Source organism: Mauremys mutica, chromosome 1 (genome assembly GCF_020497125.1).
Source record: "Mauremys mutica isolate MM-2020 ecotype Southern chromosome 1, ASM2049712v1, whole genome shotgun sequence".
Classification (NCBI taxonomy): domain Eukaryota; kingdom Metazoa; phylum Chordata; order Testudines; family Geoemydidae; genus Mauremys; species Mauremys mutica.
The window spans coordinates 49,547,549-49,571,824 of NC_059072.1; the positions used below are offsets into that span (position 1 = coordinate 49,547,549).

The following is a 24,276-nucleotide window of genomic DNA, read 5'->3' on the forward strand; positions in this document are numbered from 1 at the left end:
AGAATTTTTATTTGGAAGGGAGCAGAACTAACAACATATATCACTACATCTGGGTGTGGTTTCTTTAATGTCTAGACAGAGGGCATTGTTTTTGAAAGAAATTTTCTGTAAGCATTTACAATTGGTTAATTAAATAAATGCCCTTGGAAAGATAACTTATATCCTGACAGTGATTTCACTTGAAGCTATTTTTAAATTTACAGAACAAAGAATCACCGTATCTCACTTGGATGCAAAGCATATAGTGACTTAAAATTAAGCAAAACCAATTCAGAATGCTAAGTAGTTTACAGGATATTTTCCTTGGCTGTTTTCTGGATCAGCAATTTTTATATCATTGTACACTGATATGTTTGTTAAATTCAAGGATGTCAAGAGACACTTGCTTGAGTGGTGGAATCTTAAACCGGTGTAATTAGGAACCTGCTTGGGAGCAGACACTTTAATAGAATCATGCTGAGTGGGGAGCCATTCACACATCCCCACTTGGCTCTTCACAGGCTTTTCTGGGCAGTCAGCCAGCTAGTGGGAGAATCAGACCAATCAGAGCTGTTGCAAAAAGTCTGGAAGAGTAGCTCACGAAAACCTGCATCTCCCACAACCATAAAGGAGCTACTCACATGGCAGAAAAAGGAGCAGTTGTGGTGAATGTGAAGGCTGTGCAGGGAGCATAGCGGGAGGGTTGGGAGTGGGTAAAGGTTTCCAGCTGTTGAGGCAGTGCAAAGAAAAGAAACTTATTTTTAGGGCTTGGACTCCTGTAGTTTACAGACTAGATAAGGAAAAAGACAGACACTCCTCCATCCATCCAATTCACAGCAGTAGTTCCTGGTATAAGGCAAATGGCAGGATCCATCATGAGAAGAATTTGGGGCTGTGGGTCTGCTCTTTAGTCTGAGAAAAGAATAAGTATTCTCTAAATCCTGGGCCTGAAATTTGTGAGCCTATATGAAGAGTAGGAGTGAGTGAATTTGGGATCCAACTCTCCAGGATTGTCCTGGAGTCTCCAGAAATCAATGATTAATCTTTAATTAAAGATTATGTCATGTGATGAAACCTCTAGGAATAAGCCCAACGTTTTCTCCCGCTACACAGTCAGTAGAGAGAGTCAGGATCAGCAACATAAGTAACTTGAAGGTGAGGACAGGAGAGTGATGACAGGAGCAAAGGAAGTAGATGTACAGGAAATGGTTTTCTAATCCTACAAGAATTTCTGAGACGTCGACACATTTTCCCATCCTGAATCAGGACAAAAAGTCAAAATCTCAAAAAAAAAATTATGAATTCACAGCTGAAAAAAATCAAATGAGGTAAACTGAAAATTTTATTTCAGTCATTTCAAAATGTTTCATTTTTATTTCAACAATTTTATACCTTTTTTTTACTACTCGTTTACCTAAAAAAGAAAACTTCTCATTTAAAAATATTGGCATGGGACATTTTAAGAATTATGAAACTTTTTTTTTAAATTCTCATCTAAAAATTTGTCCAAACTGATCCTTTCCCATTGTTTCGCTTATGATGAATCACCATTTCCCATTTTGCTGGAAAATTCCTAACCAACTCTAAAAAAAAGGATATAGGATTCAGAGACAGTAATAAAATTCTGAGAGAGAGAAGCATAAAAACCAGGAGGATGAACTGTAGCACTTGTATACGTTTAAAATTAATATGCTTTCTAAAATTGCTGGTTATGTGCTAGTTCTAGTTTGGCATAATCAGTGGTTGTAAATATAACTTTTACAAAAAGCATTACTACTACATCGTCTCCGTCTCACTCACTGCAAGTAGAAGGGTAGAAAGCACTGGCTGCGTATGTACGATTTTTCGATATATGTCCCTATAAAACTCGTAAGATCTGAAGAGTTGCAGAAATATTTTACATACATATCTAACTACAAACATTTGTTTTATCAGTGAAAAATAGAGCATGAATAAACTACAGATGTTTAATATAAGCCAAAAAGACATTTTCAGCAACAATAAATCAATATGAAAACTAAAGTGGGTGACGAACATCATAAAATATCTTATACAAAGATCATTCGCGTTAGTATTTAGAATGTGATAGAGGCATTCTAGGAATCTATTGGCTGACTATTTTTTTTTAAATGTTTGATGTTTCTAACAGTGAGAAGTGATTTAAAGCAATACTTGTCCTGACAGATGTTGTGGCTTAAAGATAACAGACACAAGATATTCGTTTTCACCAGTAACATAAATAATCAAAGAGAGGACAGGTACTCTGGAATGGGCCTCTATTCGTGAGGGTAAAACCCATATAAATGAGAGAAGAATCAGATTTTTAAAAGCATTTTCCTTACAGTATTTCCAATACAATATTATGTAACCATTATACACATCTGAATTACAGCCCGGTCCTTCCTTTCTTACCATATTGATCTCTCTACATTACATGGAACTCTTGTTTTCTATACTGCTGAAAGAATGGAAGTTTACACATGCACACAGACACACTCACCTTAACTAAAAATAACTCCCTTGACTCCTCTTCCTCTCTAGGGTTTATCCTTGCCTTTAGAGTGGGTATCACTGATGCAAATTTCTTCACTTTAGAGGATAACTGCATATCCTTCATAGTAGACTTACTAGGCAAAATGGGACTTATGCCTTTCCAGCAGCTAGCTTCCAGATTTAATTTACCCCAAGCCTCACTGTTTACTTATATGTAGGCCAAACATTTCCTTCAGGATTATACTCAAGAGGGCAAGTCTGTTTATCACTATTCTCCTCTTACATATTAGACATTTGAATCTCTCCAAATCAATGCTCTCGAGTATGTACAAAATTCTCATGCCCCTTGCTCCTGTGCTAGGTAGGGCTTACTTAGTCTTAAGTGGAAGAGATGTACACATATAGCTGGCTGGAAGATCTGGAAAGAGAGTTTTGGACTAATTGAATTGATTTCTATTGCTGGTTGACCTGGCATAGAGGAAACCCAATGTACGTTATTATCCAAGACATTTATTTCTCCTTTTATGTGTTTTAAGCAGGAATCCCGTAGATAGTGAGGTGTGAGACAGGATTGTATTCCATATTTACAGGCCCCAAGACAAAATTGAAAAGCAAGTGCCCATGCTCACCAGGTATTTTCTCTGCTCTCCAATTTCTTCTGCCCACTTATGCCTATTTTGTCCTTTTTTACTTTCTCATCAGGTTTTTTATATTACAAAACATTATGTTTTTAAAATCCATTCTTGAATAAGTATAATATTTTGTTCACTATTTTATACCAATTTATCTTACCAGACGATCCCAAGGGAGATGACTGAATTAGGGGCAGCTCTGAGGCAGGGAGAGCAGGCAGGTGAGGCCAGAAGTAGTGTACTTGGGTGTCCTTATGGGTACATGCTTTTCTATCTTCTGAAGAAAATGGTGCACTGTTTACCTCCCTCTAACCCTATCACTCCTGACGCTACCACTCAGAACCCCATTCACTCTATACTCCGCCCAGATATACCCCTCTCAGTTCCACCACTAGTTCTTTCTCTGTCACATGTTGTATGCACATGTACATGCACCTGCACACATACACACACACCAACAGCTTGCTCATACCTTCACCAGCCAAAATATGCTGTTCAGTGTTTTGTTTTTCTGCTTTTATTTTTGAGTTGTTCTTTATTATTTCCATTTGTCATTTACACACAATGAGATAAAATATTTTGTAGGATCAATGACCTCTGTATGACAAATCAGGGCTTGCAATCTCTTTGTTCTGAAGGTGTATTGTCAGACTTATCTTTGAATAAAATACTTTACAAAAAGATAATGTCTGATATTTTAGACATTTTATATATACATGTATTTCCAACTTCTGTTACTCTGGATACTAAACACTAAGAAAATAAACATTAAGTAATGAAACTTAAATGTATACTTAGCTTTCCTAAAACCAAATTTTATAAAATGATTATTTCAATGACGTGTTCATACTAAACAAACAAAGCTTACCTTAACAACTAACACTCCCTACAGCATGATATTTATACAACAGGCTTGGTACACACTGAGCTTAACCCTTTGGTTCCAGGAGTCATGATTTCCTGACATAGCATCCTAATAAAATGCATTCGTATTGATGTTGGAAGCAACAAATCTTCTAGCACTAAGATGTTAATAAGCAACTAGTTAGCTATAAATACATTAACCTACAGAATTAAAAATAAATATCAGTTTGTTTCAGTTAAGAAAAAGTTTGAAGCCTGACTTCATAAAAATTAAATATTCCATTATAGAGATTATACTGGATAGAAAGAAAACAGATTTTCATAGATCTGATAGAAAAAAGTATAACTTGCCATCCAAATAGTTATGCAGCCTACAGCAGAATGTAAAACATGAACAATGTAAAGATAGACCACCTGAAATAAAGAAAATAATCCTAGCGCACTAATGCTCAACTATGATAGCAAATCAATAGAATTTGCACAGTTGTTGAAGAACCACAAGTCTGACTCATGGCTGTAAATGTAACAAGAACAATAATGCTACTAGTTTTCATACCTAAGCTACATGACGCTAGATTCTTCAGTGGCTGTAGGAACGTTACTTGTCTGAAAAGGTTCTAAAAGTCTAAGTGATTTTTATTTATTATACGTACTCTGGGAATGTATTGTCATGACATTTAAATAATTCCAGGTGTGTGGCCAGCTTGCTCCACGACAGGTCACCATAATCACAGCATCACTAGTGAAGATAACAAATTTTCAGGAACCAAAAATAACATTACAAAAATCTTATCCTTAGTACTATAATATGTTTTTAAGGATGTACAGATAAGACAGTAAAATATATCTCACAATACTTAGGCTAATATCTTCCGTTCTCATCACTATCCCTATTTAGTTATTCTGCTATATGTTGTTAATCAATGTACCTACTGATTGGATCCATTCAATTGGTGCATTAGGGTAATGAATGGCATATATAAACATGTTTCAAATACATTTATTCAAATATCTATACATGAAAGTAAAATCACTACTACAACTCGTACTCAAGGTTGTCAGATGGGATGTTTTTCTCAGTTTTGCATAAGACATGCTAATGCTTATGCCATCTGCAGCCCTGAAACCCAGAAAAAATGTAAATAAAAAAAATACAGATAAGTAGATAGACATACGCATTCTGGGAACAGGCCATCTATAAAAAATTTACAGCTATGCAGTTATCGTTCAGAACAATGTCAGATCCAAATCTGAATCACAAGCACTTTTAAGAAATAATATTTGTGATCTAACCAGATGATGATGATATTTTTCCATTTAAATAAATAAATAAATAAATAAAATGCAAAACGTAAGACTTATCTCCCTTTATTCAGCTTATATAACATGCTGTCACTTTCAAAAGGATTTTTTCATAAGAAGCGAGTAAGAACTGCTTTGGATCACTACCCAAATTCCTCTGGAATGATCCCAGAGGGTTCCCTAAAGGCATACTGTGTGTGAAGTACCGTAAGAAATCCATGGCCCACTACCCCCAAAACCCTACTTTTGCAAAGGAGTGTGAGGGGAGGTTGAAAGTTTCTGCAGTAACCTTTCAACCTGCTTATTAGCTAATGTGTTCCACAGGCCACTAAAATAATGCACATATTACTGAATAATAAAGAAAACATACATAAAATACCATACTGAATGTTTAAAAAATAGACACAATACAATTTGTAACAAAATGGCTACAAAAATATAAAATGTGTTCCTCTTTCTTTCTCCTTATGTATGTGCTCCTTATTTACATCCAAATATGGAGTGCATGAGGGGTACAATGGGAATTATTACCTAACGCCCCCATTTGACTGCAGATGTGTAGATTACTTTAAAAGTTTTATTAGATCCATAATATAGTCCCAATCTGTTTCCAGTTGCCAGACTGGTCAGTTGCTCTGAAATTAGAAACACATTAATACTGAAACTAATTTAATATTTTGGTGGGAGAAATTTGTTCTCCCCCTTTTACTTCCAGCATATGTTTCTTTGTATTTGTGTCTGCTAAACCCCACATTGTTAATATCTGTATATATGTATCGGTGCCTATTGCTATGAAACTTTGGCATTAAGTTACCATTAAATCTGGCATAATAATATAGTAATGTTGTACAATTTTATGACCTGTACTACAATATTGGGCCTAACAGGCATCATAATGCTCAAGATGTAAATTTCCACTACATAACGAACAATGCAAAGCTCTGTATTAACAGTCAACGACAGAAATAAAAAAGCTCCAAGGACTTATTTTCAAACCTTTTTATACACTTTACAGTCAGAAAGAAAAATAAAAGTGGAATTATACTCAGACCTTAATTTACATGACATTTGATACCTAAGCTGAAGTTGGAGAGAAAATTTCATTTTTCTTTCGTTTAAAAAGTATCAAATAAAGTGCACACACTTAATAAGAGACACCGTGGGCATTTGGGGTGTCTAGAGCAAAAACTGGCATAAAAAAGCAGCAATCCTGGCTTTAGAAAGCTTTTGAAAAGAAAATATTTGCTATTTGCTTTCTTTATTTACTCCTCCCCTGTTTCACCACCACTGGTGAGAAGGAAGCACGAGGCATAAGGGCATGTCTACACTGCAGTTAAACATACATGGCTGCCCATGACAGCTGACTCAGTCCATGGGACTGTTTAATAGATGTTCAAGTTCAGGCTGGAGCCCAAACTTCCACACAGCAATTAAATAGTTCCATAGCCCAAGCCCCGTGAACTCAAGTAAATTGACACGGTCCGGCTGTGGGTGTTTAATTGTAATGTAGATACACCTTTCCTTTCCCTGGGAGATTGAAAGACACAGGGCATATCCTCCATGTTTGATCCATAAGGACTATGAGGACCCAGAGCATCTCCTCCAATCTCTCCCCCTCTTTCAGAAGAATCTCTCCCTCAAAATAATCACCATCCCTCTAGGTTTCAGGTCTGACTCCCTATGTGTTTTCCTTCTTTCATCACCGTCCATCCCTCCCGGCTGTTCCTTCCAAAACTTTCCTCCTTAGACTCGAGATAAAGATCAGGTGGTGGATGGAGCGTTGAGCTGCCAATCTTACCCTTAAGCACTCACTGAAGAAACATAGCTGGCAGGTCAGGCAGCTGCTGCCTCTCTGGCCACTTTTTTTGTCTCTGTCCTCAGCTTTCAGAACATCCACTAGAAGGAAAACCCAACACTGAGGAGAAGTGTGGGGAAGCTGAGGACTCTTGCTTGCTTTCTATAGCAGATCTTCATGGCATGATGCCAACTGTATATATTTAATTCCCCTTAGACATCTGCCGGAGTCTTTGGCCTGGTTGTAAGCACTTATCGTTGGTTTAAAAAAGCCAGGGCAGTCCTCACTGAACTGAGACAGCTCGTAAGTATGCAAATTGCTGCAATTTAAAAAGCACATTGGAAAAAGGTGGAAGCGTAGAACTGTGTGAACGAGTCCTTATGTTCCTTCATGAATGTGTCACAAAGAAAAGGGTGAAAATGTGGAATTACATTAAAAAGTGCACAAATGAACATAATGTTTCTGGCAAAATTTCACATGAAAGAGAGAAAGAAAGAGAGAAAGAAAACTCTTGTGTTTGAGATACTCCCTTAGACACCCCAAAAGAGAAAAATGGCATGAAGACTAAAGCCAAAGAACACACCACACAAATTACATCTGAGACAAAAAAGACACTTATTTAAAGAAAGTAACTGAGGATGCAGAGCAGCCCCAAGTGGCTGTTTGGAATTCTGGCTCAGTGGAGAACACCAACCGGAAAGGCACCACACAGAAATTCACTGGCCTACCAAAGAATATGTGACCTCCAAAAGGCCTAAAGCCTCCCCCGGAGAAGTAGATAGGGGCTGTGAGAAAAAAGATGGGAGGAATTATACTTTCTTTACACTCAGAGCCAGGCACAATCATCTTTCACATATTGTTGTCTTTTGCTGTTCACAGGTGAAAATATGAATATTTGGTTTGCTTGAAATGAGTGAGAATCTCTGGTGTTAGCAGTGTATAATTTCAAATAGAACTCTTACTTACAACAATTGACAAATGAGGTAAAATTTACAAAAAAAACAAAACAAAACAAAACAAAAAAACCCTCAAAACTTCCTGGGATAACATGGTTTGCCTTTTCTAAATAGTACATGTATTTTTATCAATAAAGTATTTGAAAAAATTACTCAACATGTGGTAAAGCAATTCACATATGCTGAATGAAGCACAACATTCAAATATGAAACTCTAGAATATATTTTTCTAAAAGCAGCAGGTGCAGCTCCTTTGCAATTCATGCAGTTGTGTTGACAGCTTTGGGTTGTTCTGCATTTGTCCCTTGGTTAGAATGCTGGTGGATTGTCTAGGGCTGCTTTGTTTTCCCAGACATCATTTTACTCTTAGTCTTGACACAGGATTTTTTACGTCCATTTGTGAGTAAGAGCACACACTATCTCTCAAGATATCTATACAAACATTCTTTATATTGTAGCTATTGAACTCAGATTTGGTTTGCATAAATCGCTGTAGTAAGTGACCTTTTAAGTATCTACAAACTACAAAATTTTCTTATTGTGCAGTGAGTTTTCTTTATGAATCAGAAATGAACTACTAGCACGCAAGCATATCTACTGTATTTGTGAAACTGTACATATGCAAGAGTACACTACAGACACATACATGTGCGAGCACAATGCACTTCTGTGTGAATAAGGCCCCAAAGATAAGCATATTTTACTAACCTGTAGTGGTCTCTGTTTATCACTGCCCTTAGGAGATTTCAGTCCACTTGTCTGTTGCTGTAAGAGCAGCTGTCTTGCTGCTTGGAGTGCCTAAAAGTAAAAAGACAATCCTGAAATAATTTTTGAACATTTCATAGAAAGAGGCTGGTTAGTCACTGTGAATATTAGGTAAGTACATTCAGAGAAAATATAGTCTCCTCCTATTCAATCTGTAATCATTATACTTGAGTTTTTCTTAAAATATACAAGAAAAATCCTCAGAATATACATATAAGACTTCACTAGAATTTATGGATGTACATGAAATCCTGCAGGAAATAAAGTTAATTTGTTTAAAGTGCTTGAAGAGGAAAAATCATAAACTGCATCAATAGCCTCATTTCCACAAGGAACTTGTCTTTGAGTGTTCAACTAAAATGCCCACTCCCTTGTAAATTATCATTCAATTTGCATTTTCATATTACAATTTTGAAGCAAAAGCAGTAGACTTCAAGTGTTACCGGAAGCTGTAATTAAATTTGACAAATCAACATCAGATTATCTTGAAAGTGAATTAATAAGGATATTCATTGAAGATTAAAAACACTTTTTTGTACTTACAATTCAAGGGGAAACCTCTCCTTTGACAAAATAAAGTGCAGTTTTAATGCTAAATAAAACTGAGTGGTTTTCATTTGCATTCTTAGTAAAATCAGAGAACAAAGAAATTACCACTCCACCAATCAGATTAGTTTCTGTGGATGACATTATCCCAATCAAAATATAAGATGTTTTCATTTATTTTATGTTTTCATTCCAACTCAGCACAATAAAGCTAAGCAATAGAAATTTATATAAACATTCAATTTACCAGAAGAGGGCTAGTTTTAAATGAATTTTGTCTATAAGATTATTGTAAAAACAAGAGCTACAAAACAGTACTTACTAAAAGATTTTTTTAAAAGGAAAAAACAATTTAAACTAATTGTAAAACATTTATAATGAAGCTACTTGAAGAACTCTTTTTCTCCTCCCTCTTCAATGTCTGAGTTCAGTGAATAGCAGTTATGTTATTTAACAATGTATAAAACTACGTCATATTGCTGTTACTGGAACATTCAGTCTATATATCACAATATAACCTTATTTCATCGATATTCTCCTAAAATAATCAAGATTTCTCAGCTGATAAAGAAAGGTACAATTTTGATTAGACTCAAATGAGCTGGTTTTTAAGATAGTTTCTAGTATCCATGACAACAGTTGCTTTGACAAGATGTGCATATGGCATTACACTGCCAGCTGGTGTGAACAATGTTTGAACTACTGCATTGAGATGCTGAGCAAACAGAAAAAGTTGCCACGTCTTAACCCTCAGGGAAGGCAGTCATCCCCTGATCAATTATGAAAAGACAGAGAGAGGGCTGCTACAGTCTGGCTCCAAGCAAGTTTTCTGAGAAGGCAGGCAGACATAGAAAACCAAAGTAAACAAACTGAATGCACTAGCACCATCTCCTAACAACATTGATTTGTCTCCCCATAGAAGGATCTGGTACAAGTTTGCAGAACATACTTTTAACATTTGGAGCCATTCCCACAACAATCTGCTTATTGTTTCATCAAATTCTCAAGTAATTACAGGTCAGCTTCAGCACTAGAAGGATTATTACATTCCCCTACATTCCCCTGAACCTAGGTAATGAGAGCGAAAGAGAGAGAGACCCAGCTTCTGTTCTTTAAAAATAAGTACAGTTCAATGTATTTCAATGTGCACTTGGAGTATTTTGTCGCCATAGAACTTGTGTTCTATTTGCTATTCTAAATAGAACAATAATTTTCTTTGCAATCACGGTTCACGAATAGTTTCTAAAGGCCAAATCCTAGTCTTGTTGCAGTCAATGAAAAATATCCATTAACTTCACTGGGACCAGGATTTGGCCCCAAGGTCCTATTCTGAAACACTTGGCTGAGAAATGGTACTGCTCAGGCATCACATTCATTTTGATTTGTAGTGAGTTTTATGATCCTTCACAATCTTTGGAGCCCTACCCGAGGGAGACTGGAATTAAAGAGAGGGAATCATTGCACTGTTGAATTGACAGGAGCTTGCATAGCTCACCAATCAGATGGTGTTGTTACAAGGACCAGTGAAGAGATCTGAAGATAAATAGAAGAGGGAAAGTGCCATGAATAATTAATTTCTTTTTATTTGTAGTGGCAGCAGAAAGTTCATTAAACTGATTTTATCTGGAAAAATTATAATACAGCATCTTGCTATATTATATAGCTAGACTAATCAATGCTTGAAAAAAATAATATCCATGGGTTATTTTCACACTCTGCAAGTTGTTTCAGGGTCCCAATCTTCCTCAGAAAAACAGACAACTAGCACCAATATAAAAAGGATTCAAATCTCTGGCCCAGTTCTAGATTTACTGTACCAGAGAATTAGAGAACTAGAATCTGAAGCATCTCAGAATTTTGCCAGGCAATATTGCTCAAATCATGGGGAGCATCCTAGCACAGCATCACTATAAGAAAGCATGAATCCCTGCCACTACAAAATAAGTCACAGTCTATGAAAAAGAAATACACCACAACAGGATATGTTTGCATAAAAGGCTACTCTACTTAAACTAGCTTGATTTATATGTGCAGGTAGAGACATCTTTAAAAGAGTAAAGGCTCATCTTTTAATACCGAATGTCTTACAAATGATGACTACCTGAATACTTCAATGAGCTTATTGTGGCAATTTAGATTACTGTAAACACAGGAGATAGAAGAAGAACAGAAAACAATTTCAAAAGATCAGAGATGATTTAAAACTCATAAGGAGAAATCACTGACAGTCTTTGTTCTTATATCTGTTATCACATGACACATTTTTCCTCAATGTAGTGGTTAACACTTTGGTATTGCTTCTCAGTAAACAATTTCTCAGAGACATATTGTTCATCTCAGATAATTATTATTGGCACTATTCAAAACTGTGAGAATTAGGGGACTATAAAACATTCAGTTCTATCAGTTCATTTACTGCTATTAAATCCTTGAAAAACAACTTGACAATTTAAAGTAAAATATTAATGTTGGAAGACACATCTACATTTCAGTCATGTATCAAATTAAGGCAAATTCCAGATAACATTAATAAAGTTCTGTGAACTAACTGGATGATAATATGTGATCTAAATACAATTCAGCTAAAACAAACTAACAGATGTTTACAAACTTTCCTGGTCAAAATTATGCAGAGTTTTGATTCCAATGCTAGCAAAAGAAAGGTTTCTTGGGCAGTCAAAACAATATCCAGTTTCCAATGACATTTGTTTTGAATTTAGGAAGCATTTTTGCTTAATTAAATTATCTAATTTAGTAAAACTGTAGAAAAATAAAGGTGATGTAGATGAAAACACTAAAAATAACTAAAGATTCCGACTGAAGTTGCAATTAGTTTAACAATGTGAATGAAAATCATTACAATGGTATAAGTATCGGCAGCATGAGCAGAAAATTTGGGCATATGGGTTTTCAGAACTCATTGCATTGTAAAATATTTATTGGGAACACTTTTTCTTAATATTTACTGTGCAGTTCCAACCTATCTGAAATGTAAGCAGAACAAAAATAAAATTTATTGTATATAATTCACTCTATTAAAGTTGATAATTTAATGTACATTTTTATATGTGTTAAAGATAATTGAAGGAGATATGAGTCATGTACTATTCCCTAGATTTTTGTTATTTTAAGAATGCTTTCAAATTAATTTAATAAGATTTAACATTTTAACAAAGTGAAAGTTGCTACCAAAGAAGGTAAACAGATTACTTTCCTGCTTTAAAAAGTAAATGTGTATTTTGTAGAAAAAAGATGTCACTCATATCTTTTCTTTAAAAATAAGAATGTTTAACCTATAAGCCTGTTGCATTTGAGACGTTAAAATGAAAAATGACATCTACGCCCATTAATATCTTCAATGTATAAACAGCACAGCATGACACATTCTTGAGAGCTGAAGGCTACAAAATCTCTCTGAAACATAAATAACAAAGCACTCAGAAGCATATTTGATGTTGATATTCATCTCTGAGAAAAACACTGCTGCCTGGGCTTCTTATGAAAATAGATGCAGCCCAAATGGATCTCCTGTAATTGGTTTCAGATAGCGAGGTCAGAAGAAATATGATACAAGAAACTATTATGTGGAACAGTCGAAACAAGAATGTTTATACAGGCACTCCTCAGTTATACTGACAAACGGTGTATACTTTGCAGATAACCAGAACCAAAAAACTTGCCAGAAGACAGCCAGATTCTTTCACCTTTCCACCCCAAAATCACTATTTTATTTTGTTAAACGATTGACTGTTTTAACTTTGACCAGTGAACATAAAATAAACTTCCAAACAGTCTTTCAAGTTGTAAGTTTCATACAAGAGTTAACTCTCATCACTGGCAGCACCATGCAACAGGCAAACACGTACGCATGCACATGCACTTAGTTGAGTTAAAGGCAAGAGGCCTCAACTTTATTAACTGGATAGCAGCATATTAACCAAGTGATTATACAGCTACATTAGATTAGTGGAACCTTTGGCCCTCCAGGGTATTACATTGTATCCTCCTTTCCCATAATGACTCAGCTTCACAAGCCCAGAATTGTATAGGCATCACTTTCCCGTAAGGAGATTTAGTCCTGCTTGTATGGGGAACCACACATCTGCGTATGATTCTTCCTAGAACTAATCCAATGATACTACTAAACCCCTTTGTCACTTAACCTATGATTATGTTATCTGAAAAAGGGAATGGGGACCAAGTTCTCTAACAAACAGCCCATAGGTTACTAGCCACTCAGTAATGACAACTGACAAACATTCCAAACTAGTCTACACAAGTTAGCAAAACTATAGCCTGGTCTACACTATGGGGGCAGGGTCGATGTAAGATACGCAACTTCAGCTACGTGAATAGCGTAGCTGAAGTTGAAGTATCTTATTTCGACTTACCTCCAGTCCTCACGGCGCGGGATCGATGGCCTCGGCTCCCCCTGTCAACTCCGCTACCGCCACTCACTCTGGTGGAGTTCTGGAGTTGACAGGAGCGCGTTCGGGGATCGATATATCGCATCTAGATGAGACGGGATATATCGATCCCCGATAAACCGATCGCTACCCGCCAATCCGGTGGGTAGTGTAGACATACCCTATCATTCGAAGGCTCTTCAATTTAAGAAGATCTGAACCATTTCCAACTACAAATCACGCAGCCCAATGACCCTTTCTGGATACACCAAAGGAAAGCAAACCCAAAATTTACCAAGGGTCAGTCTAATCTGCCTTGGTGAAAAAAAATCCTTCCTGAATCAAACATGGTGATGAGGAAACCTTTTGGAAAGCATGCCAAAAGGGGACACAAAGCTGAGAGCCTATGCAGTCAAGAGCATCCCACAATTAACATCTGGGCAACAGTAAGAAGACGGATGCCTCCAAGATGTGGGATGCTGAACAATTATTATATTGTTTGCTGGCAGTAGTGCTCATAACCTGCTAGTTGTTTCCTCAGGAAACTCAAGAGTCTAAAAAATCTAGATGACCAGTAGAGGGCTGAAAGAATTGAGTGCTGCAGAATTAGTGAACATTGTTTAGGTGGGGATAATAGTGAGAAAGGTAATGGTCAACCAGTCCCAAGTAATGGAAAGATTGACCTAATTAGTCTTACAAGAACGATTTTCCTGCTAGCTCAATGTCTTATAATTAGTGTGTGGGATAGTTGGGGTGGTGGTACCTTAAGATAATATATCTTAGGTAACAGTTATAAAAATACTTATTCATAAACATCGAGTTGTGCACAGCCCTAGCCAGTACAAACATATTTTTATAACTGTTACCTTCACCAACCCTCCCTCCCATTGTTTTTGTTGTTGTTGTTGCTTTACAGACAATATATTAACCTGTAAGTTTTGTGGGGCAAGAAAAATGTTTGCCTCAAGCACACTGAGACCATTATCCTAACTGTGGTCTTTGGTCATTCTTGCAATAAAAACAAAAATAGAAGCAGCAATTATTTTTAATACAATGCCTATCTACCTAAGTTTCTATTTAGGCTGGATGTTATCCAGCATTAATTTCCAACAAAAGAGAAAAAGTAACAGTAATAAACTGGTGAATGCAACATGAAGTCTCATAATGGTGTTTAATAAAAGGAAATTAATCATCTAATTGTCACAAACCTATTTTCAAACAGCAATCTATCAGAGAGAAATTATGCATCTGTAGTTATTGACCTTTCATTTTACCATGACTGATGCATAATTAGATGAGTTTTGTGAAAAATACTAGTTAATTACAAGAAAAAAAACAGTAATTGTTTGGGGTATTTTTGCATTTAATATCTTATTTTTTTCTGTGAAGAATACTAATAAACATTTTGCACCAATAGATACCTTTCTTAGAAGCTAGCATATTTCATTTAACAAAGATAAATTTAGTCTCCCTTTACTTATCCCAATCAAATAGGTTCAAAATACAGCTTCAAAATTAATATCATTTTCCCACCCTGGCCCTGGAGTGGTAACAAAACCTCCACAGAGTTGCTTGCACTAATTTCCTGTGCAGTGAGCACAAGGTATCCCAGTAGACCTCATTTCATGATGGGGATCCGGGGTACACAGTAGAATATGCACATGTCCTGTGATTGCATACCAAAGTGTTGTCTCCAAAGTTCTTAAACACTCGCAGAATGTGAATTTTATGCGTTAGGAGGGATCTAAGAGCAGTGCAGCAAAGCTGTGCACCACCTGACTATCTTTTTTTCCTAGAGAGACAAGGTGGGTGAGGTAATATGTTTTAGTGGACCAACTTCTGTTGGTCTCTCTCACGAACAGAAATTTATCCAATAAAATATCTGACCTCACCCACACAGTCTCGCTCCTGGGACCAACATGACTACAACTACACTGAATTATTCTTTTCCTGACAGACATATGGTACTCCCTGAATCTGGCTTACAGTGTGACCCTTGGTAAAGAGTGATCAGATAGGTAGTTTGCAGTATGTTTTATTATTGCCACTGTATATTATTTATTGACTAACTACATTAATTAAAAATCCAGAGGACAAATATTAGTTGTGCAAGTCCACACATATGCTCTCATTGCCATCCTTCTGCATGTGGCACTGCCACTGAGGTAAATGGGAGATTTAATTACAGCTTAATAGAAGAATGTGCCTTGTATCACCATACTGACTGAAAGAAGCAGTCAGATCACTATACCAGTATTCACCTGAATTAACACATAAAATCTGCTAGTAGATATTGAAAATGTATTAAACAGGGCATGAAGGAGAAATGAAGAATGACCACTTCACGTATCCCATGTGTGACTTCAGAAGCAACAAAATATTTGTGGAATTATTCAATAGCTATGAAATATTATAGATGATCACCTATTTCTAATACATACACATACAATCTGATAGGAAGTAGGTTCAAAAACCTCTTGCGTCAGGTCTCAAAATGCATATTAGATATTAACTTGTTGACTGTTAAGGCTATTTGTAAGTAAAGCTGTGTGAAGCTAAATAGTTTTGGTTTGGGAGGAAGGATAGTTAATTCATAGATAGGGAGGGGAGTCAATGCACATAGAAGCAGGTATAGTTCAGCCACTATACAGTGATCAGAGCCTAATTAAGTTTGATATTTTCAGAGTGGATGAGGGTGGAAGAAGAACCATACCATGATATCAAAGTAGTACTATGATACTAGACCTCAAGAAGGGAGATTTTTAGTTACTAACAACTGGAAGAGGACAGTTACCTGTTCCGTAACTGGCATTCTTCGAGATGTGTTGCTCAGGTGCATTCCACAGTAAGTGTGCGTGCTTGCCACGTGCACCGGTGCTGGACGTTTTCCCCTTAGCAGTGGGGGAGCACCACTGCGACCCCTAGAGTGGCGCCTCTATATCCGCTATAAGGGGAGCTGCGCACTCCCCCCACCCTCAGTTCCTTCTTGCCAGACATCTCCGACAGAGGGGAAGGAGGGCGGGATGTTGAATACACCTGAGCAACACATCTTGAAGAACACCAGTTACGGAACACGTAACTGTCCTTTCTTCTTCGAGTCATTGCTCATGTGTATTCCACAGTAGGTGACTCCAAGCTATATCTGTTGGAGGTGGGTAGGAGTTTAAGGGTTTGAGGGACGGAGTGCCGCCCAACCAAACCCGGCGTCATCTTGTGTTTGGGAGACGATTGCATAGTGCGATGAAAAGGTGTGGACAGAGTACCATGTGTCAGCTCTACAAATGTCCTGAATAGGGACGTGAGCAACATTGGCGGCTGATGAGGCCTGAGCTCTTGTAGAATGCGCCTTCACGATAGGCGGTGGAGGAACCCCTGCCAGGTCGTAACACGTGCATATGCACGAGGTAATCCAGTGGGTGCATGCTGCCATGTGGCCTAAGATTTGAAGGCACACCCTTGCTGTCGTCACGGGGAAGGCCATGACTGAAGCTATGAGACTTTTGTCTTTCACGCTTCGTTCGAGGCTTGAACGATCTGTAGATTTTACAACGCTCACCTACGTGAGTCTCGCCCAGACAGCGAAGATACTGAGAATGTGGGTTGCTCCTGGGCATAAATCTGCGACAGGAGTCGCATGACTTGAAGCCTGGGACACAGGGCATGCCCCAAGCCAGGCAACTAACTAGAAAAGCAATCTAGGAAGAAGAGTTGTACTACTAAGGCTAGAAGCGCTACAGCAGAGCTGGAGCACAAAGTTCCGACTACCTTCACTGGCGGCAAGAAGAAACTGAGGGTGGGGGGAGTGCGCAGCTCCCCTTATAGCGCGATATAGAGGCGCCACTCTAGGGGTCGCAGCGGTGCTCCCCCACTACGGGTACTGCTAAGAGAAAAACTTCCGGCACCAGTGCACGTGGTGAGCACGCACACCTACTGTGGAATACACCTGAGCAATCACTCGACGAAGAAGGAAAAGTTAGTAAATTAAAATCCACAGAATCAGTATAGAGGCGGAATAAGAAATAGTGTTATATTAATAGGAAGTATTCACATTCAAGAACATCATTAAAAATGGAATCAAAAATAGAAGGGACGGGACAGAAATGAAGACTGATTGGTGTTGGTAGGTAATATTAAGAGAGAGAAAAGGTAATTTGAAGAACGAATGCTAAAAGGACAATTATACTGAAATGGAATTGCCTCAGCCATGCAGAGCACAGTCATGCATACCCATACCTTTACACTTATTTCTCAATTATGTCCTGTATCCAGTTGGTGAAGGGATTTGCAAAACATGGCTAATGCAAAGTCCTCCACTCTGACAGGCTGAAGGCCATACTTAGGCCAAAAGGAAGAGACCTACATAGTGGAAAGCAATTAAAAAGTCATCTTATAGCAATTATGCAAATCAGAGCCTCAGTCAATGGGAATGTTCAGAATTTCATAATTGCTAAAGAGTTATTAATTAATAAGGATTCTGCATATGAAGACAATAACTATTTGATTTACTACTGCCCTCAGAATTGCACATCCATAGATATTTATGTTTAACTATAAAAGGAACTACTATTAAGGTTTGTGATGGTGACACCAGACTTTTTCAGGGAGGAGAAGGTACGTAGCCTGTGTGCATAAAAAAAGTTCACAACAACTTACAATGTATGGAAAATCTAATTGCATGTTCATTGCTAACACGAAAGAAATTTTGTTTTCAAGTGACAAAGATTTTATACCACTTTGAGAGAAACTTTTAATAAAAATACAATTTCAGCTCTTGATGCTGCAAATATTTACACACATACAGTACTTAACATTCGGAACATGTGTAGTTCCTTTGAAGTCAATGGGACTAGTCATGTGAATTACAGGAGAACCTCAGAGTTACAAACACCTCGGGAATGGAGGTTGTTTGTAACTCTTAAATGTTTGTAACTCTGAACAAAATGTTATGGCTGCTCTTTCAAAAGTTTACAACTGAACACTGACTTAATACAGCTTTGAAACTTTACTATGCTGAAGAAATATGCCGCTTCCCCTCCCCCCCCCCTTTTTTTTTTAGTAGTTTACATTTAACACAATACTGTACTGTATTTGCTTTATTTAGTGCGTACTTCTGGTTCCAAATGAGGTGTATGGTTGACTGGTCAGTTTGCAACTGGTGTTCGTAACTCTGAGTGAGGTTCTACTGTAAGTTATATATCTGCTTAAATGACCGAAGGATCAAGTACTTAATTTTTTCTCTTTCTTCCCCACCTTCATCCTCTTCTTCTTCTGCTGCTTTTTTTTTTGGCCTATGGCAGTTTTGTAAAAGTCAAATGAGACATCCTACCAGTGATGGCATTTTTTTAAAAAGCATTTATTAGTGGCTGAGGATCTTAGTCTGTACACTCAACGTGAGGAATTTGTCTATCTGTCTGCCTGTAATGCAATAACTGTTGAAAAACCACAATCTGATCAATTCCAAAATTACAGGAAATGTTCCAGACATCAATGGGTAGAACCCTATTGATTTTAGCAAAAATAAGAAAACCAGAAAAAGCCTTTTTTCCCACTCTGGCCAGAACCCAACTCATTTTTGTGAACATGGGAAAAAACAGAAAAGACTGATTTCTACTGAAATCACCATTTGGACACTCAGGATATAGGGATAAAATGGTTAGGGTTAAGAGTGGCCCCGTGACCACTCAAATGAGCAGTTCCCACCCGCAGGCTGGGTCCATCACCCCCCAACTCCAGCCAACCCCATCCAGATAGGCCCCTTGCCCCCCAGCTCCGTCCAGGCCACTCACCCCCACCCCAGCATTCTGGTCAGAATGCTACTGGTATTGCTGACAATTGGAAAATCAGAAAAGCCTGATTTTTACAGAAGTCAGGCTTTTCCAGTTTTCCAATTTTCACCAAAACCAATAGGATTCTGATTGGAGTGTGTGTGTGTGTGTGTGTGTGTGTGTGTGTGTGTGTGTGTGTGTGTGTGTGTGTGTGTGTGTGTGTGTGTAGGGGGGCTTGGCTATCATGCAGGCTCAGGCTTTGGTGGGTGTACAGCTTTGTGTACATAAGCAACAAAATACGGGGCCCTCTAGTATAGTTTATTCTAAAGTTTCAATAGCACACATTTACAAATCAGTTGTACAAACCTGATTTAAATTGATTGGTATTAAAAAAAATCAAATACTTTAAATCATGATATAAATCACTCTACCCTGTACGGGACTTTTAAAATAGCTATATCAACTGAATTGGATCCAATGCGTAAGTCTGCTGAGCTCCCTACTTTTGCACTAGGGGAAAATTATATGTATTTCTTTTTCAAATGTGTTTTTAATTTTCACACAGCACGCAGAGCTCTGGCTGAGCACTTAAAATCTGAATAAATGAAACAAAAAATGCAATAAACATAATACCAAAAAATGGGAGTCCCAATGGTGGCCATTACTAACACATTTTACTGTAAGTTATTTACATTTTACCAAGACTTTTGATAAACACCCTTTCACAAGGCTATTAAGGAAACTTGATAAACTCTGGAGAGAGGTACAGTCTTGGCAGAGTTTTTAAAAAAAGATGAGGTGTCAGGATGCAAAGAATAGCAATAAATAGCCAATTTTCATAGAAAGAGGGGGACCCAGAGATTAGTACTACAACTGATGGCGTTCAATAATATTTATGAATGAGTTGGCAGAGTCGGGAAATAGGGGAGATTCAAACCACACTGAAGTCAATAGAAAATTTCCATTAATTTCAGTTGGCTTTGGATCAGGCCCACAGTGAGATAGGAAACTTTTCTGCCAAAACAAAATTATTTAGCTTAATCAAAACTAGAGAGGATTGTGAGGAACTCCAGAAGGAACCACAGTATCCAAATGACCATAAACAAAATGATATGTGGACTAGAAAAAAGCACACATGCTTCCAGTGGCTGGTAAGATGAAGGCAGCTGGAACACGAAGGGAGTTGGCCAACTGGTGAGTATCTCTGAAGCACTAGTGTGTTATTGCTGTTGATAAACTTTGGGGAGCAAAAGCCAAGTACTTTCTGAGTTGTGCTATGCTGATAACTTGCCATCAAGTTTGGTAGAACTCTGGGCTGGTTGCTGTATTTTGGAATCTAGGCTTGGTTGCTGACTGTATGGGCTAGGTTGCTCAGCTGTTAGGTGTGTTAGCACTTGTTTTGTAGTGGGGGGTCTTTTGATGGGCTTAAGCAGGGGACTCTTTGAAGTGGGAGAAATGCAGCTTCTGATTGGATAGGCCAGCAATTAGAGGCAGCTGAGCGAGATGGGTTGAGTCACCAATTCCTGCAATGTGTTTGTGTGTGGGGGGGGAGAGGTGGGGCAGGATTTAAAAAGCATGCAGGCTACCACTGTCTGGTGAGGCACATGGCTGGTGGTGAGATCAAGGCGGCTGGGAGCCCAAGAGATTTAGTCAGCTGAGTTTGAGTGGGGGGAGGTAGTGTTGTGAGATGGATTTTGGTTCCTTAACTTGCAAGTCCTCTACAGGGAAGAGCCCGCCATGGAAAAAAACAACATGTTGCTAACACCACTGCTTGCTCTTTCTCTGCCTCCACCTGTGGGGACCCCCTCCAGACAGGTTTATAGGAGCAACACTAAATAAATCGGTAGGGGAATCTGCTCAACATCTTAAATATCTAAACATAAACACAAGGACTATGGGGAATAAACAGGAAGAACTGGAACTATTAGTACATAAGTCAAACTATGACTTAAGTGGCATCACAGAGACTTGGCAGGATAAATCTCGTGACTGGAATATTGGTATAGAGGGCAATAGATTGTTTAGGAAGAGCAGGCAGAGTAAAAAGGGAGGAAGTGTTGCATTATACATCAAGAATATATACACTTGTACTGAGGTCCAGAAGGATGTGGGACGCAGACCATTTGAGAATCGCTGGGTAAAGATAAAAGGGGAAAAATAAGGGTAATGTCAAAGTAGGGGTCTACTATAGACCATCAAATAAGAAAGAGAACATGGATGAGACATTTCTAGAACAAATAACAGAAATATCCAAAATACACACTGGTGGTAATAGGGGACTTTAATTATCCAGTATCAGAGGGGTAGCCGTGTTAGTCTGGTTCTGTAGAAGCAGCAAAGAATCCTGTGGCACCTTATAGACTAACAGACATTTTGCAGCATGAGCTTTCGTGGGTGAATACCCACTTCTTCGGATGCAAGTGGTGGAAATTTCCACCACTTGCATCCGAAGAAGTGGGTATTCACCCACGAAAGCTCATGCTGCAAAACGTCTGTTAGTCTATAAAGTGCCACAGGATTCTTTGCTGCTTTAATTATCCAGACATCTGTTAGAAAAGAAATATAGCAAAACACAAACATTTCCAGTAACTTCTTGGAATGTATTGGGAACAACTTTTTTGTTCCAGAAAGTGGAGGAAGAAACCAAGAGGACAGCCATTTTACACAGAAATAAATCGGTAACAAAACTGAAGATGGAAGGCAATTTGGGTGAAAGTGATCATAAAATAATATATTTAATTATTCTAAAGAAAGGAAGGAGTGAGAGCAGCAGAATGAGGACAACAGACTTCAGAAAAGATTATTTTAATAAAATCAGAGAACTGATAAGTAAGGTCCCATGAGAAGAAAATCTATGGGGAAAAGGAGTTCAGGAGAACTGGCAGTTAATCAAGGAGACAATAGTAAAGGCATAACTGCAAACTATCCTGAGGCAGAATAGTAAGAGGCCAATATGGCTCCATCAGAGCTCTTTAATTACCTGAAAATCAAAAAGGAATCCTACAAAAAGTGGAAACATGAATGAATTGCTAAGGTGGAGTACAAAAGAATAGCACAAGCATGTAGGAACAAAATCAGAAAGGCTAAGGAACAAAATAAATTATCTCTCGCAAGGAATATAAAAGGCAATAAGTAGAGGTTCTTGAAATACATTTGGAGCAAGAGAAAGACAAAAAAATTGTAGGTCTTCTACTTAGCAGGGAAGCAGAGCTAAAAACTGATGACATCAAGAAAGCTGAGGTGTTTAATGTCTATTTTGCTTCAGTCTTCACTTAATCACCACAACACAATTAATATTAACAAGTGGGAAGGAACGCCATAGTAGGGAAAGAACCGGTTAAAGAATATTTAGATAAGATAGATGTATTCAAGTTGACAGGGCCTGATGAAATTCATCCTAGGGTATTTAAGGAAATAACTGAAGCAATCTCAGAACCATTAGCAATTACCTTTGAGAACTCCTAGAGGACAAGTAAGGTCCCAGAAGGCTGGAGAAGGGCAAACATAGTACCCATTTTTAAAAACGGGAACAAAGAGGACCTGTGGAATTACAGACCACTCAACCTAGCTTTGATACCTGGAAAGATACCGGAACAAATTATTAAACAATCAGTTTGTAAGCTCTAAGAGAATAACAAGGATATAAGGAAATGCCACCATGGATTTGTCAGGAGCAAATAAAGCCTAACCAACCTAATTTCCTTCTTTGACAGGGATACTGGCCTAGTGGATATGAGAGAAGCAGTAGATGTGATATATCTTGATTGTAGTAAAGCTTTTGATACAGTCCCACATGATATGCTCATAAGCAAACTAAGTAAATATGATCTAGATGAAATTGTTGTAAGGTGGATATTGAGTTGGTTTAAAGACTGTACTCTTAAGAGTAGTTATCAATGGTTCACTGTCATACTGGGAGATCATATCTAGTGGAGTCCTTCAGAAATCATGGGACCAGTACTATTCAATATTTTCATGAATGATGTGGATAATGGAGCAGAGAGTATGGTTATGGAATTTGAAGATGACACTCAACTGGGAGGCATTGCTGGCACTTTGGAGAACATGAGTAGAATTCAAAATGACCTTGAGAAATTGGAGAATTGAGCTGCATTCAACAAGATGAAATTCAATAAAGACAAATGCAAATTACTTCACTTAGAAAGGAAAAACCAAATGCACAACTACAAAATGGGGAATAACTGATTAGGTGCTAGGACTGCTGAAAAGGATCTGGGGGTGACAATGGATCACAAATTGAATATGAGTCAATAAATGAGATGCAGCTGTGAAAAGGGCTAATACCATTAGCAGGAGTGTAATATGTAAGACACAGGAGGTGATTGTCCTGCTCTGCTCAGCACTGGTAAGATCTCACCTGGAGCTACACTTTAGGAAAGATGTGGACAAAAGGGAGGGAGTCCAGAAGTGAGCAAAAAAAAATGATAAAAGGTTTAGAAAACCTGACTGCTGAGGAAAGGTTAAAAAAACTGGGCATGTTCAGTCATGAGAAAAGAAGACTGACGGGGGGTGGGGGGTGATAACAGTCTTCAAGTATGTTAAGGGCTATTATAAAAAGGATGGTGATCAATTGTTATCCATGACCATTGAAGGTAAGATAAGAAGTAAATTGCTGCAAGGTAGATTTAAGTTAGATATAAGGAAAAAAAGTCTTTCTAACTGTAAGGGTAGTGAAGTTCTGGAACAGGCTTCCAAAGGAGGTTATGGAATCCCCATCAGTGCAGGTTTTCAAGAATAGGCTGAAAAAACACT

At 37.8% G+C, this 24,276-nt stretch overlaps 1 protein-coding gene across 1 annotated transcript in view; it reads right to left on the minus strand.

Moving 5' to 3' along the window:
- Positions 1-24,276, minus strand: part of FOXP2 (forkhead box P2) — a 616,164-nt gene that overhangs the window by 141,545 nt on the left and 450,343 nt on the right. The window contains exon 6 of the mRNA XM_044981101.1: positions 8,730-8,819. Coding sequence (XP_044837036.1) covers positions 8,730-8,819 — 90 coding nt within the window. The remainder of the gene's footprint in view (positions 1-8,729; positions 8,820-24,276) is intronic.